This window comes from Ascaphus truei, chromosome 5, assembly GCF_040206685.1.
Source record: "Ascaphus truei isolate aAscTru1 chromosome 5, aAscTru1.hap1, whole genome shotgun sequence".
Taxonomy (NCBI): domain Eukaryota; kingdom Metazoa; phylum Chordata; class Amphibia; order Anura; family Ascaphidae; genus Ascaphus; species Ascaphus truei.
The window spans coordinates 108,772,639-108,786,827 of NC_134487.1; the positions used below are offsets into that span (position 1 = coordinate 108,772,639).

Sequence of the window (14,189 nt, forward strand, 5' to 3'; positions counted from 1 at the left end):
CCTCACCTCTGTTGACCACCCTGTTCACCTGCACATTTTTCACTCTCTTGGCATGAATGGCACTGCCTTCTCTTGGTTCTTCTATATCTCTCACCGTTCCTTCAGTGTCTTTCTTGCCAATTCCTCATCTACCTCTATTGATCTGTTTTAGGTTCCCAACTCTTCTCTATATATACACTCTCACTGGATTTCCTCATTAACATAAGTATATGTATCTAGACCTGACCTTACACCAGCAGTCTAGTCACAAATCAAAGGGCCTATCCACAATATCTGCATGGATGGCCCTTTTATCACCTTAAAATGATTTAAGACAGAACTTCTCATTCGCCCTCCCTTCTCTATTATGATCAATAACACCACTATTCACCCAATCTTGTGAATATGCTGTCCTGAGGTAACATTCAACTCATCTGTCTTTCTCACCTCATTTAAACACTGTTACTAAATCTTGCGGTTTCTGCCACCAACATTGCAGAGATGCCTCCCTTCCTGTTCTTTCCCGTGTTGTTTACGGCAACATTCTTTTATCTGGCCTCACGTGTCTCTCTCTTACAATCTATTCAAAATGCTGCTGTTCAAATGATCTCCTATTCTTCAAGATGCATATGTGCTTCTGACCTCCAAAAAATCTATCTGCTAGCTTCCAATTATAGTACAAACAGCAACATTATTTTCCTTTCCATTAAGGCTATAAACGTTTGCACCTCCCATATATCTCAACTCTGACCTCTTGTTACACCCCCCCTCTTATGCATGACCTAAGCATGTCTAGTCTTTGCAACTTTTACCTGTACAAACATCTCGCGTCTTAAACCTTTGACTAACCTCTCGCTACCTATGGAAAGCTCTTCCACTCAATATTCATCAATCACCTTTGCTTTCTGTTTCTAGAGACCAGCTAAAAATTCACCTCCTTTAAAGGAGCATCCCACCTTGACTGTCTACCCTCCCCCCTACCTTTTTTTTATATAGGGAAGAAGCAGTTGTTCCCCGGAGATGAACAATGTTTCTGCTCTGGGGACTTCCTGGTTCCCGAGATACTTGGCAAAGAAGCTGCCGCTGATGCTTCCTGGAGGTCTAGAGCCCCTGCATCATGTGTGCCAATTGTAAGCCAACACGGATAAGTTGCCTTCTTATTGGCCCACGTGATGAGGAAGAATTAAACTTCCAGTTGGTTTCCCCTGGAGGGAACTGTACCGACAGCAACTTCCCTGGCACGTATCTCTGAAAGCAGACCAGGGTCCCCTGCTTCCGATCTATGTAAAATTATTAAAATCTAGGTGACATTGCTCCTTGAAAAAAAGCATTTCCTTTAAATTATCTATGCCTATGCTACTGACTCCAGATGCACTAGACCTCCCTGACTTCACTTTTACTCTCACTGTGTCTGTAAGTCTCCTAATATACTGTACCACTCACATTGTTTGCTCTTCAGGGCAGGGACTCCCTCTGCATTGTGTTGTCATTTACTTTCTGCTCTTAACCCCACTGTTTATATATTTTCCCCCCTATATTGTCATTTTTGAATGCATGGCATACATAGCTGTCACTATATAAATACAATTATACATGCATTGTTTAATCCTTTTAATGGTTTATCAAAGTTAGGACAATATGTTGTCTCTGAGCAGCACAGCAACAAATGTAATAGAACGTGATCAACCTGATCCTAAAAATTGCATTGTGGTGTTTGCTTTTAAAAGACACCAAAAAGAACTATTTCACTTCAATAGTATCTTCATGAGTATTTGATCAGCATCCCCTAGTTAATTTGGGAGACTAAGATTATATTTCAGAGGCATTTATGCTAAATGTTTCAACTTTTTGCCTTCTGGCAAAGCAAGTGGCATGTTAATTACATATCTAAAATGGTATTCAAGTGCTTTAATCTGGGGCTACTACAATAAGATATTACAAAGATTACATTACCCTTAAGGCCCTTCAGCATTTACTATCATGTAACCTAACCCACAGCATACATACAAATATTGTATGGTACGTTGCTTTTCAGTACAAATCAGAAAGGCGTGCTGTCTTAGTCAGAACCTTTTAGTTCATGTTTGTTATTGGCATGGGAACATTTTGCAACACTAAAAGATCTCATATGCCTATGCGTATCAAACATTCTACCTAGATGGAAAAAATTACTATTCAATATATGTGTCTTCAAAAAACAGAGTAACAATGTATTTTATTGAATTCACATGGAAATCCTACAGAAATGAAACTCTGTATGATATATATATATATATATATATTTTTTTTTTAATATGCAAGCAAAAACATGAAGAATAGACCTGCTGTGTTTATCGTTTAAGGCTTAGAATGCAGTCCCGTTTGTTAGTCAATTGTTACTGCCCATAAAAAAACTATTGCTGAATAAGTCCTGTTTTTTTGTATCATTTGTTTGCCTATTAGTATTTTTTTAGGGACTTTATTATCATTAATCTGATTCCTCCAATGCATTATGCAGCCCATTACAATGGGGATCTGAGGATAATACCTGTAAAAATACCACAGTAACATACATTGATAGAGTAGTTAAGGAGGGCTCTGCTGTGAGGTACCTACAGTCTTAATAGGAAGTGAATAGTGGAAACATGGAATTATATGATGATAGAGATTGGTGTGTGACTAAAGTGTTCTTGCTGTGAAACTGTTGGTTGGCGGTTTTATTGGTAGGAGATAATGGGTATTATAGAGCAGGGGGGCACAAACTTTTTTTTCCCTGCGCCCCCCTGCCGGCGTTCCCCTCACTCCCGCGCCCCCACTTACCTGCGCTCTGGCGTCATGACGTCACGTTGCCATAGCGACGCAGGAAGGAAGCCGCCGGAGCCTAGGTAAGTAAAGGTTTATAGAGGCCCTGCAGCTCCCCCGGCACTTAATTTAAGTGCCTTCGGGAAGCGCACGGGGTCTCTGTAAACCCCGCGCGCCCCCGTCGCCAGTTTCGCTCCCCCCAGTTTGCGCACCGCTGATAGAGGAGCATACAACAGAAGACAATTCCCAATGCTGTATACAATATGACAAAATATATTCAGTAGTTAAATACTTAACTGTTTGTGTTCTCATAAGGTTCATTTGGCCAAAGTGTTATACTGTACGCCTGCTGTTGTTTGGAGGTTAGTGACCCTTCCCCCCTGGGTTGAAGCTCAATTCTCTCCACTTTTTAAGTAGCAGATTTCTTCATGCACCTGTGGAACACAGATCCATTGAGACATTCTCCCTCCATTACTGAGGTAAATTACCACAGTTGGTGTTAGGACCTGCCTTGGTGGGGTTGCAGGCTTATACATAAGCTTTGGCTAAACAGTTTAACTAAATGACCCTTATAAGAAGAGAAATAGTTAAGTATTTAACTATATATTTTTTGTCATTGGATGTAGCATTACAAATTTTCATCTTTTGTTGTATACCTTTGGTCACACCCAATAGCACTCCTTTTAACGTGTGTGTGTTGGGGTTAAAGCTTGCAGGGATTGTGTATACTGTATAATGGAAAAGGCATGAGGACATAGGAAATATCAGGAGGATGTTGCATAGCCTTCCCTGTAGAAATTAGATTTCAGAGCACCTTTAAATATGTAATGAGTAGGCAAGAGAATTCCATAGGTATGGCACAGCCCAGGAAAAGCCTTAAAGGTGAAAGTAGGAGGAAATACTGGAGAGATCTTATGGGGAAATATTTGAAGTTGTGTTGTAAAATGTATGTTTGTAACATAGGTCTAGCACCTTGAATTGAATTCTGGTTGATCTACAGTAAGTAGCCAGGGTAGACACTTGCATAGGGGAGTAGCAGAACAACTGTGTGATGATAGGAGTCTGGCGGCAGCATTTCAAATGTACTGGAGAGGGTACAGACAGGAGTGGCCAAATTAACAGGAGATTTTAGTAATCGAGACAGGGATTTGAGGGAGTGGATAATAATATTTGTTTAATTGTGGGTTTAGAAAGGGACAAATTCTAACATTATTGCAGAATTCAAATAGTTGGGATTTTGTGGGGGACTGTATGGTGTCAAACATAACTACTAGGCCTCAGGCTTGAAGTATTGGGAGGATGGCTAAGCTGCTAATGCTTATTGAGAATGTTGATGTTGGGTGGGAAAATGAGAATAATTACCAAGTGCTTCATTAATGCTTTTACTGTAACTCTGTAATTGTCCTTAAAGGGAACGGAAGTGAACTAAATAGTTTAATAGGTTAAATAGGGTTTGGTTGTTTTGTTTGGTTGTTTTGACAGGTAAAATAATTTTAAACCATTTTTTAATATTTACCTTTTGCATGCCTTGTTTTACAATCTTTATTCTCCTGTGGTGATAAAACTTAGGCCGCGTGTATAGTGCCGTTGATGGCGACGGTGACAAGACGGGTGACGTTACCCGTCGCCACTGGCGAAAGTTATATTTCGCCGGGCGGCGGCGGAGTGGGTTTCCGGGCATTTGATTGGTTCAAGGGCCGTCACATGAGGCGACAGCTTTTGAAATATCAAATTTTGCCGGCTACCAGTTTTCGCGACCTCGATGTTGCTCCGTCGCATTGTCGCCGTCGCGCTTACTATAAGCGCACGCTGCTGCGCCGGCAATGCGTTTGTTTTTGTTTTCAGGCAACGTTGCGTAGCCGCCACTATAAGCGCGGCCTAAGTCGGTCATCAAAACTAGAGGTGAGTTTTTGTTTTGTTAATTGTTTGTAATTATGAAGCCATCTCTAGTAAGAGATGAATGTAAATAACTGATGTGAAAAAGATACAGAAAACCCTGCACTCTTCCCAAATTGCCTGGCAATTTATTAGCTAACTTTTACATTTTGATCCTGTCTTTTAACAAAAGAATCATTGAGTTGTATCTTATGATCAAAAAAAATATTTAAACCTGCATACTCAATCAAGGTAAACTCCAGTTAAGATGTTACCTTGCCAGTCTTAATTGTATTGAATCGCAGATACCATACTGTAAATACTTCATTTATTTAACCCTTTAAACATCCAGTGCTAGTCAGCCAAAAGCAATTAAAAAATAAAGTTATTTAATGGATCATAGTAACAAACAGCACACCAACACGTTTCGGACTATACAGTCCTTTATCAAGGTGAACCCTTTAGGCACGTTTATATTTTCACATGTTCTCTTGCTCGGTCCCAGCCTTCTCTTGAAAAAGTGAAAATGTTTAGTCCATAGGACAATAAGAAATATTATACGTGTAGTGCAGGCACCTGCTTAAATGCAGTTCATCTTGATGGAGATAGCAGGCCGTAAATCATTTATTTTTTTTTAAATCAAAAGATGCACCTAAATTACTCCTTTGTTAAAAGACGTCGGATCGGGCGAGCACGCAATGTCGAGGAGGATGGGAGCTCCCTGAGATATAACTCTGTGGACTCCGCTATACACACATGTTTTAGCCCTCCAAACTGGATAAACCTACTTGAAAAGTCCACCCCCCGCCAGCGGAACCTCCAGGGATGCCGCACAGGAAGAATAAGAAGCCGCAGACCCCATCGGTGTCCTGTTATTGAAAGAAAACGGCCTATCCGGTTGCTGAGATTCAAGATGGTGCCCGTGCGTGCACGCGCATGTACAAGAACTACAAGAAAAGCCTCAACAACAAGGGGAGAACTTTTTTGAGCCAGAACAAGATGCGGAGGAAAATACTCAAATTACCCCAAAGGCTTTGAAAGACTAATTTAAAGAGATGCAGGGGGTCTTTCAACTTGCTCTGGATAATTGTGTTGCTGAATTTAAGGCATGTCTGTCTCCTCTGACGAGCGAACAACGCAACTGGAAAATAAATTTGAAGAATCTCTGCAGAGTCAGGGTTCAATGGAAGACAAGTTATTTAGACTTAACGACGAAATCAGGAGCCTGAAAAATAACGTTGATCTGGAAAATCGAGAAAGAAGGCAAAATCTAGTAAGGAACATCCCAGAAACAATTGATCCGGATGAATTGCAACCTTATCTAACAAAACACTTTACCCAAATAGTTCTGTCTGTTCTAACAAGTGAACTGCATATGGACAGAGCACATCAAGCCTTGGATCCAAGATTTGCGGACCCTCGGAAAAGCAGGGATGTAATGATAAAATTACACTTTTACACCACTGAGAAAATAATAAAAGTTTGCAGGAATCAAGAATATTGGGACTTTGAAAATGCCAGGATTCAGATCTTTCAGGATCTTTCCAAATCTACAATCTCAAGAAGAAGCCTCCGCCCAGTCATGGCAGTCCTCAGAGATAACAATATCCGCTATTGATGGGCCTTCCCATTCCGTCTAGTTGTAAACAAAGACGGGAGGCAAATTTCGTTGAGATTCTCGGAAGCGGCGGTGAACTTTCTAGGAGCCCGTGGTCTACATGAACAGCTGACCGTGAAATTACAGTGTCCCCTGAGGTCCGAGAGTCCGCCAGAAACCTCACAACAGACTGAAAAAGATGCCCGATCAGAAGTCTCTGAGTCCGCCTACCCGATCCGAGGGAGCAAAGAGTCCTGTCTTCACAGATAAAAACTGATCAGTTGGAGTATGTGGTTGTCGGACCAGAGTTTATGGTCTGCGGCGAACTTTTTTCCTCTGTGATTTTGATATTTTAACTAAAGAGAAAAGAGACCTAATAGTCTCTATGTTATAGCAGAGAAAGGACATACAGTCCACAGTCGGTGCAACAGAAACAATTCACAGGTATAGACTATAACATCCAATAAATCCCATTAGGACTGAGCAATTTGATCTTGATCCTGGGAGTATTAGTCCTTGTATTGCTGCTCAAATATAGTGAGCTGAGGTAGTGACAATAAGTGTATTATTAAACCTATGACTCATAAATAAGTGGCCGCCAACATAACCGACTTAAATCATAAAGTGGGATTTATAGAGTACTGGGGATGCACAAACACCCAAAGGTAAAGTGCCTCCTTTTTCCCAACCATACTCAGATAAGGCCACTAGAGCATATAGGTAACACAAGTTTATAGCAGGAAAACTCCACAGTACACTCACTTTTTGTAGAGATGGAGGTTCACTTGAATAACCACCCAGATGAGTAACACAGGAACTCCGTCGGTGCTAGGGGTTATACTCTTTGACAAAGGGCTTAGCCCGAAACGCGTCAGAGTGGGTAGTTGTCCTGTTTTTTTGGTGTCTCACGCAGTCGCTCATTAAATTAGTTTTTATTGGTGTGCCGGTTTCCTTTGTGCTATACCCCATCGCAGTGCTCCACCTTCTTCCTTCGAGGTTTTCTCTTGCTATAGTTTCTATGTTAGTTTGTTTAATTTGTATAGGTGGACTGATCCTATTGATTTTGCGGGGGAAAAATGTAAGGTCCCAATCTGCACCCACATTATTATAACTATAAGTTGTATACTCTTCAGGAAAGGTGAAATTATTTAGAATTGGAGGTTTATGTTGTTTTTTTAGTTTTGAAGGCAAATATTATTTTTTGTATAAAAGGGATTGAAATTTAGATAAGAAGTTTTGGAGGTATGAGTATAAACAAGTCCATTGCTGGAGTTAGGAGGTCCCGATGTCCTCGAGGCTCGTGCACCCCCCTCCACCCTGTTTGGGTTTTCTCTAGCCCTTTATTTTGGTCCAAATTCCCCCCCCCCCAGTACCACCACAGATCATCAAGGAGGTCGCGCCTCCCCTCCCTTTAAAATGGATCGTTTTAAGTCATCAGGATAAGGTAACGACACACAGACCTGCACTCCATCCCACATATCTTGATAAGCAGAGAGCGAGTTTTAATTTGTAATCTATGACTAATCAACTACCCATAAAAGTAATCTCTTTAAATGTAAAGGTACATTCCCCTCCCCCTTCCACCTTTCTTACCAGTCGAGGCCCACTATGTGGCCAAGAGGTCTCGCCGCATACGGCGATGTTCTATCCTGTCTCTCCTATATGTTTGAAAAACCATGTGTATTAGGCTATGTATAAACTATGACTTGTTGTGTAACTACTTTTGCCTAATAAAAACGTTTGAAAAAAAAAAAGTACTAAATTTGAATTAAAAAAGGAGATTAGCTCTGAGAGAATTTAAGAAGATGGAGGCAGACATTTTGTTCTCAGGCAACTCATTTTAACAACCAGGACCCTCCTAACACTTTTCGGGGTACTTACCCCCTTGCTTATTCATTTTTTTTTTCCCCAAGAAGAAAAGAGGAGTAGCTATTCTGTTAAAACATGATGTCCCATTTCAAATGGAAGAAATTAAAAGGGATAAGGAGGGTAGATTTATAATGGTGAGGTGTCTTCTGTCCGGGGTTAGACTAACCTTAGTTAACATATATGCTCCAAACGATCAACAAATTGAATTTCTGAAATCAGTTTTAGAAGACATTGAGGGGAAGCTCATAAAGCCTCTATTAGAGTCCATTTTATCTCAATGGCTTCATATAAGTAAAGAATAAAAAAATTTAATCGGAAAATTTACGGCAAAAATAATTGTACTAGAGCAGGAACATAAAATACGCCCACGCAGGAAGATTTATAAGATTCTTTGCCAGACCAGAGAGGAATTACATAAACTAAGATTGGAAGACACAGAGAAAGCATTAAAGTGGACTCGTCAGACAAGCTGCTCGCAAGTAAGCTAAGAGGAGTTACATTTAAACTGCAAGTCTCCGTGATAAGACGGGGAGGTCACGCATAACCCTATCCAAATTGTTGAAGAATTTTCTAAATATAATTTGTATAATCTGGATTCATCAGACCCTAACTATAATAAAACATCCAGTGAGCAAATAGATAACGATCTACATTCTTGCGAGGTGCCTGAAGAAGAATTGGAGGGTCTCAATGCTAAAATAAATATTTCAGAGTTAAAAGAGGTTATTAAAGGTTTGAAACCCTCAAAATCCCCAGGCCTGGATGGATTTTCAAATGTATATTATAAAAAATATTGGGGAATTTTAGCACCACAACTTTTAGATATGTTCAATTGTTTATCTGGTTCCCAGATTCCCATGCAAATGTCAAAAGCAAATGTAGTAGTGATACCGAAGGAAGGAGAAGACCCAATGAGTTGCGAAAGTTTCAGTCCAATTTCACTTCTTAACACAGATTTAAAAATTTATAGCAAAATCAAAACGATGTTACTGAGTTTAGACACCGAAAAAGCATTTGATAGAATTTAAATGGAATTTTCTGGACAGAACTATGCAAGAGTTCTTTTTTTCTGGTCCATTTTTAAGGGGGGTCCAGGCCCTATATGATGCCCCAACAGCTTATTTAAAAAATGCCAGGTGGGGAGTTAAACCAAATTAGAATCAGGAATGGCACTAGGCAGGGTTGCCCATTATCTCCTCTGCTTTTTGTGTTAACATTTGAGCTGCTTGCAATTAAAATTGAACTCCAATATTCAGGGTATTAAGATCGGCCAGGAGAATTTAAAATTTATCTGTGTTTGCCGATTTAATAATAATCTGACAATCTCTAATCCTGTGACTTCTCTTCCCAATTTACAAGAAGAGCTTTCTGGGTTTGGCTCGCTTTCGGGCTCTAAAATTATATTGGCCAAATCAGAGGCACTAAATTTAACTTTATCAGATTTAGAGGTAAAAATAATCAAATTTATATTACCATTGGAATGAATGCTAGATTGAAATATATAGGGATCTTTCTCACGAAAAACTACCAATCTCTTTTTAAATATAATTACCCAGAGCTTTTCACAAGAATCAAATGGGATCTTTTACATGGAATGGCCACCAAATCACCTTGATAACCATATTATATCAGTTAACATGAATGGTCTTGCGAAACTGCTTTATTGTTTTCAGACCCTACTGGTCGCTAACCCGATGATAAACTATATAAGAGATCTACAGAATAAGATTATGCAGTTTATATGGGGTAAAAAAAGACCAAAGAGTTACGAGATCATTTATGCTCGCACCCAGAGAAAGAGGGGGTCTGGCGGTTCCTGATATTAGGAAATACTATTTAGCTTTCCATCTGAAACAGATAATAATTTGGCATTCTGAGAAAAATCAATATAGGTGGGTAGATTTAGAAAAAAAATTAATAGCTCTGCGGCATTGCTGGCCCTTTTGTGGAATAATAAATTAGTAAAATGTTCTAGACTAGATTTTTTTTTTTTATTCGGCGATAACATTTTCTCTTAAACTTTGGCATCAAAACCCACTATCAATTATGTTCAGCTCCCTTGAGATGTACACCTATTTTTGATAACCCTAATTTTGGTCCGGGTTGGTTTCCTGGTACTTTTGATCAGTGGAAAGCTAAAAATGTTAGAGATGTGGGGGATATGCTATTCAATGGTAAACTGCTAAACTTCAGTGATTTTTGTCAGAAATACTCTTTCACTGTGCTGCGGTGTTTCGATTTTTAGAAGTTTGCCATTATCTTAGGCATTTGTCCCCAGGTGGGTCTTTCCCAGACTCATCTGTATTCGAAGAGCTTTGTAGAAAAAGAAGTTATCAGTGGGGTCTCATCTCTATTTTGTACCAAGTTCTTATTTTTTGGGAATTCAATACTACCTGCTCTCACCGTTATATGGATCAATGGGCCCATGATTTTCAGGTAGAGATCTCATGGGAAGATTGGCAAGATATTTGGGTCAATGCAACAAACACATCATTATGCACAATATCTATAGAGAATATCTATAAAGTTATTTTTAGATGGTATCTGACTCCTCAGATGTTGAGGCATATTTACCCATGGACCACGAATCTTTGCTGGAGGGGTTGTTGTGGTGTTGGTGATATGGCCCATATGTGGTGGTTTTGTCCAAAGATACAGATATTTTGGGGAATAGTGCAGAATCTGTTTGTGAAATTATCGGAATAAGAATCTTTCTAGACCCATTTGTAATGGTTCTGGGAAAGCCTCTAGATAATTTAAATCAACATTTTTCTAAATTAGTATTGCATATTCTGACCAAGGCGAGACATGCAATCACAGGGGCCTGGAAAAAGTCCCAACCCCCCTCTAGTTGAGAGGTTATTTTGAGAATAAATGAGGTGCAATCTATGGAAAGGTTGTCAGCCTATGCGAGACATTAATACAAGAACATTTCAAAAAGTATGGGAGTCCTGGGACTCTAGGGGGAATATGTAAATCTCTGAATCAATGTGGACTGATTGTTATATTTTCTCCCAGAGAGCTGGTTATTCTGAGTAAAATGCAGTGATGTGGCTGAGCGTCGTTATATTTTATGATACCTCTGTTAAAAATGTTGTACCTTCCCTCCCCCCTTTTCTATTTTCTGTATTCCCGTTCATTTGTTTTTCTAAAATTCAAATAAAAAGTAAGTTACAAAAAAAGACTTAGGATCACACTGTAAAGGTTCACAAATAAATTGCAAGACTAATTTGTGAGGAGCACATGGTTTTTCTATTTGTTTTCCATACGTGTATGGCCAATTTAATTTTCCTAGCCGCATACTCAACCAAGTATTGAAAGTTCTGGGTTATTGATGCATTCTGGGGCGGTAGGTCTGAGCTTACCTAATTCTGTTTGTTAAATAGCTGATATGCTTAAATTCAGCAGATACAGAGTAAGGAAAAATAAGAGTGTCTAACATTATGTAGTATATTATAATGATGCCCTGTTTGTGTGCTCGCATTATACATTATCTTCTTGTTTCTCTTCCAACATGTAGACCAACACATTGTACAATGGGAGTGAGGCTGCAGCAAGAAATGACAAGGTGCCTTATTCTTCTTCACCTCCCCTGCCCACAAACTCAAAGAGAAGAGGACAGGAAGACGAAGTGATTCTACCTTCAATTGTGAACAGTACATTGGAACACATTGTGGATCAGCTGAATGTGTTGACACAGGTGAGAATGTTTGTTTTTTCCTGAGAAAGTTTCATGTGAATTCTCCAACGTATCACCCTTTTGTTATCAAAAACTATGGGTAGCCAAAAATAAATGTCCCCTTTTTAACACAGACGGGCAGTGTCATGTACGGCACATCTGTGAGCATGTGACCTGCATATGGAACAAGTGTTTATACACAGCTTGCAAGTTGTCCCACTTTTCACCTTCGCAAAGGTCCCTCAAATGAACAATATCTCCCGCCAATCTGTTTCAATAGATCATCTGTCACAAACCGCACACAAGTGAGCATGTGACTTAGATATGCAACCAGGGTAAATACACACTGCTACTCTAACCAACTCACCTTTCTCCTCCACAAGGTACTTTTAATGAGTTAATATTAACCCCTTACTCAATTGCAATTGTATCTATACGCTGCCACCACCTGAGAAGGATACAAAATGTATCATTAATACTGTATATATCTACCAGGGTCTTGGGTCTCTGTTTATTATAGAAAAAACTATGCACTTAACACACATAAAATCATCTGTTGCAGCAAAATGTGTCCGAAAATGTAAATACGCTCTACAAAGGGTGCAACAGTTAATTCAGAGCCCCAAAGCATTATTATTAAAGAATTGTTTAATACAGCTCAACCCCCTTATAACACTGTGCTTGAGGTCCAAAGAATCACATTGCGTTATAAGCGGATCACGTTAGAAATAATGTACAATATATATATAATTAAGATACCAATAATCGTGTTGTAAAGTATTCATAAATATGAAAATTGGGAGCCACGCTTGCATCGCGTTATAAGCGGATTTGCGTTGTAAGCGGATTTGCGTTGTAAGCGGATTTGCGTTGTAAGCGGATTTGCGTTGTAAGCGGATTTGCGTTGTAATGGAACGCATTGTAACGGGGTTGAGCTGTATATATAAAAATACAGTGCTTAGATTACAGGAAACAAATTATTTCAAGAACATACAATTACAATTAATGCAGAACAGTTTCTTCAAATAACAGGATAAAACATAAATCCCTATACAGTACATTACCATATGTCATAGATTTTCTCCAAAGGGGTCACTGGCGCAGAAAGATGAACATTCACGTATTTGATCCTAAACACATTTCTGTTGAATTCTGATTTCATATCTCCATGGCAAGCCCTATATACCATTCTTCTCCGATTGAAAACCACATAAACCCACCTCATGATGTCACATATCTACTGCTAGGTTGACGGTTTTTATGACAGAGAAAAAAACCTCCTAAAAAGTTTAAGTTCATGCCTCAATATATAAACGCACTCATAACTACCATTCTCACATAATTGGACGCATATGAGCAATAGCAGTAGTTTCAGTTGATTTATGACGAATTTAACGGCTAATTTTGACCGTCTTGCTCCTAAATTTGAGGTAAAAATGGATATCTGTCCTTGGCATCCCTTGCCCATGTACTGCACCGACACACTTTATTCGAGCAAATACCCAGTATGTACCTGGCAGATACCTGGAATGCGCCGCTCCTCACCTCTGACAAGCCCAGTTGTGTTTGCCTTCCCAGCCTGGGTTCATGCCTGGCTGACGGGCGGCTGATCTGTTAAATGATAATGATTAGGATTTAATAGGCTGCAATGCTTCGCGTGTCTACCAGATGGCATAAATTCATGAATTGTAATGCAGTATATATATATATATATATATATACTGTGCAGTATTGCAGCCAGCGGGAATAAAATGCTTCAATCCTTGCCTGGAAAATACCTCAATGCACTCGGGCAGAAAACAGTCACAAACCTCAATACACCCGGGTATACCCGAATTCGTGGGACTAGCCGAGCTCGAATAAAGTGTGTCGCCAGTGTAGTGTGTGGTCTCATTGCATGCGTCTCCGTACAACGATAACAGATATCTGGACGTTATACTTTAAGATAGAGGTCATCGTTGGACATCCTCCATTTTAATAAATTCATTCTTTTGTGGAATACTTCCATAGCCATGCCCCCTGAACCTTACCGAACCCTCCAGAGAAATGTTTTCCTCTAAGTGTCCTATTTACTTGGATGTCAGAGGGCCTTATTTTAATCCAAGCTGCGGCAGAACAATTGCCCTTATCAAGATTCTATCAGCCCCATACAACACATCTTGTACTTTTAGTGGGCCATAAGTGATAACCCACCGATTAAGCACTCTTTGAATCTCTGCACAGACCCAGGAAGAGTCTTGACCGATCATAAACGCAATATATTGTATTTTAAGACAAACGGTAACCACATTAACCCCTGAAGCACCAGATTGATAAAAATACATAATATTTCATATCATGACAGGCAGCTGCCAAAGTTTTTAATTATAAAGGTCACATTTTAAGTTTGAATAGAAGATATAAACTAAT

At 39.5% G+C, this 14,189-nt stretch overlaps 1 protein-coding gene across 5 annotated transcripts in view; it reads left to right on the top strand.

The window, feature by feature from the left end:
• Positions 1–14,189, top strand: part of POC1B (POC1 centriolar protein B) — a 99,841-nt gene that overhangs the window by 74,204 nt on the left and 11,448 nt on the right. For all 5 annotated transcript variants that reach the window (XM_075600456.1, XM_075600459.1, XM_075600457.1 and 2 more), the window contains one exon: positions 11,622–11,801. In XM_075600456.1, the coding sequence (XP_075456571.1) occupies positions 11,622–11,801 (180 nt within the window). The remainder of the gene's footprint in view (positions 1–11,621; positions 11,802–14,189) is intronic.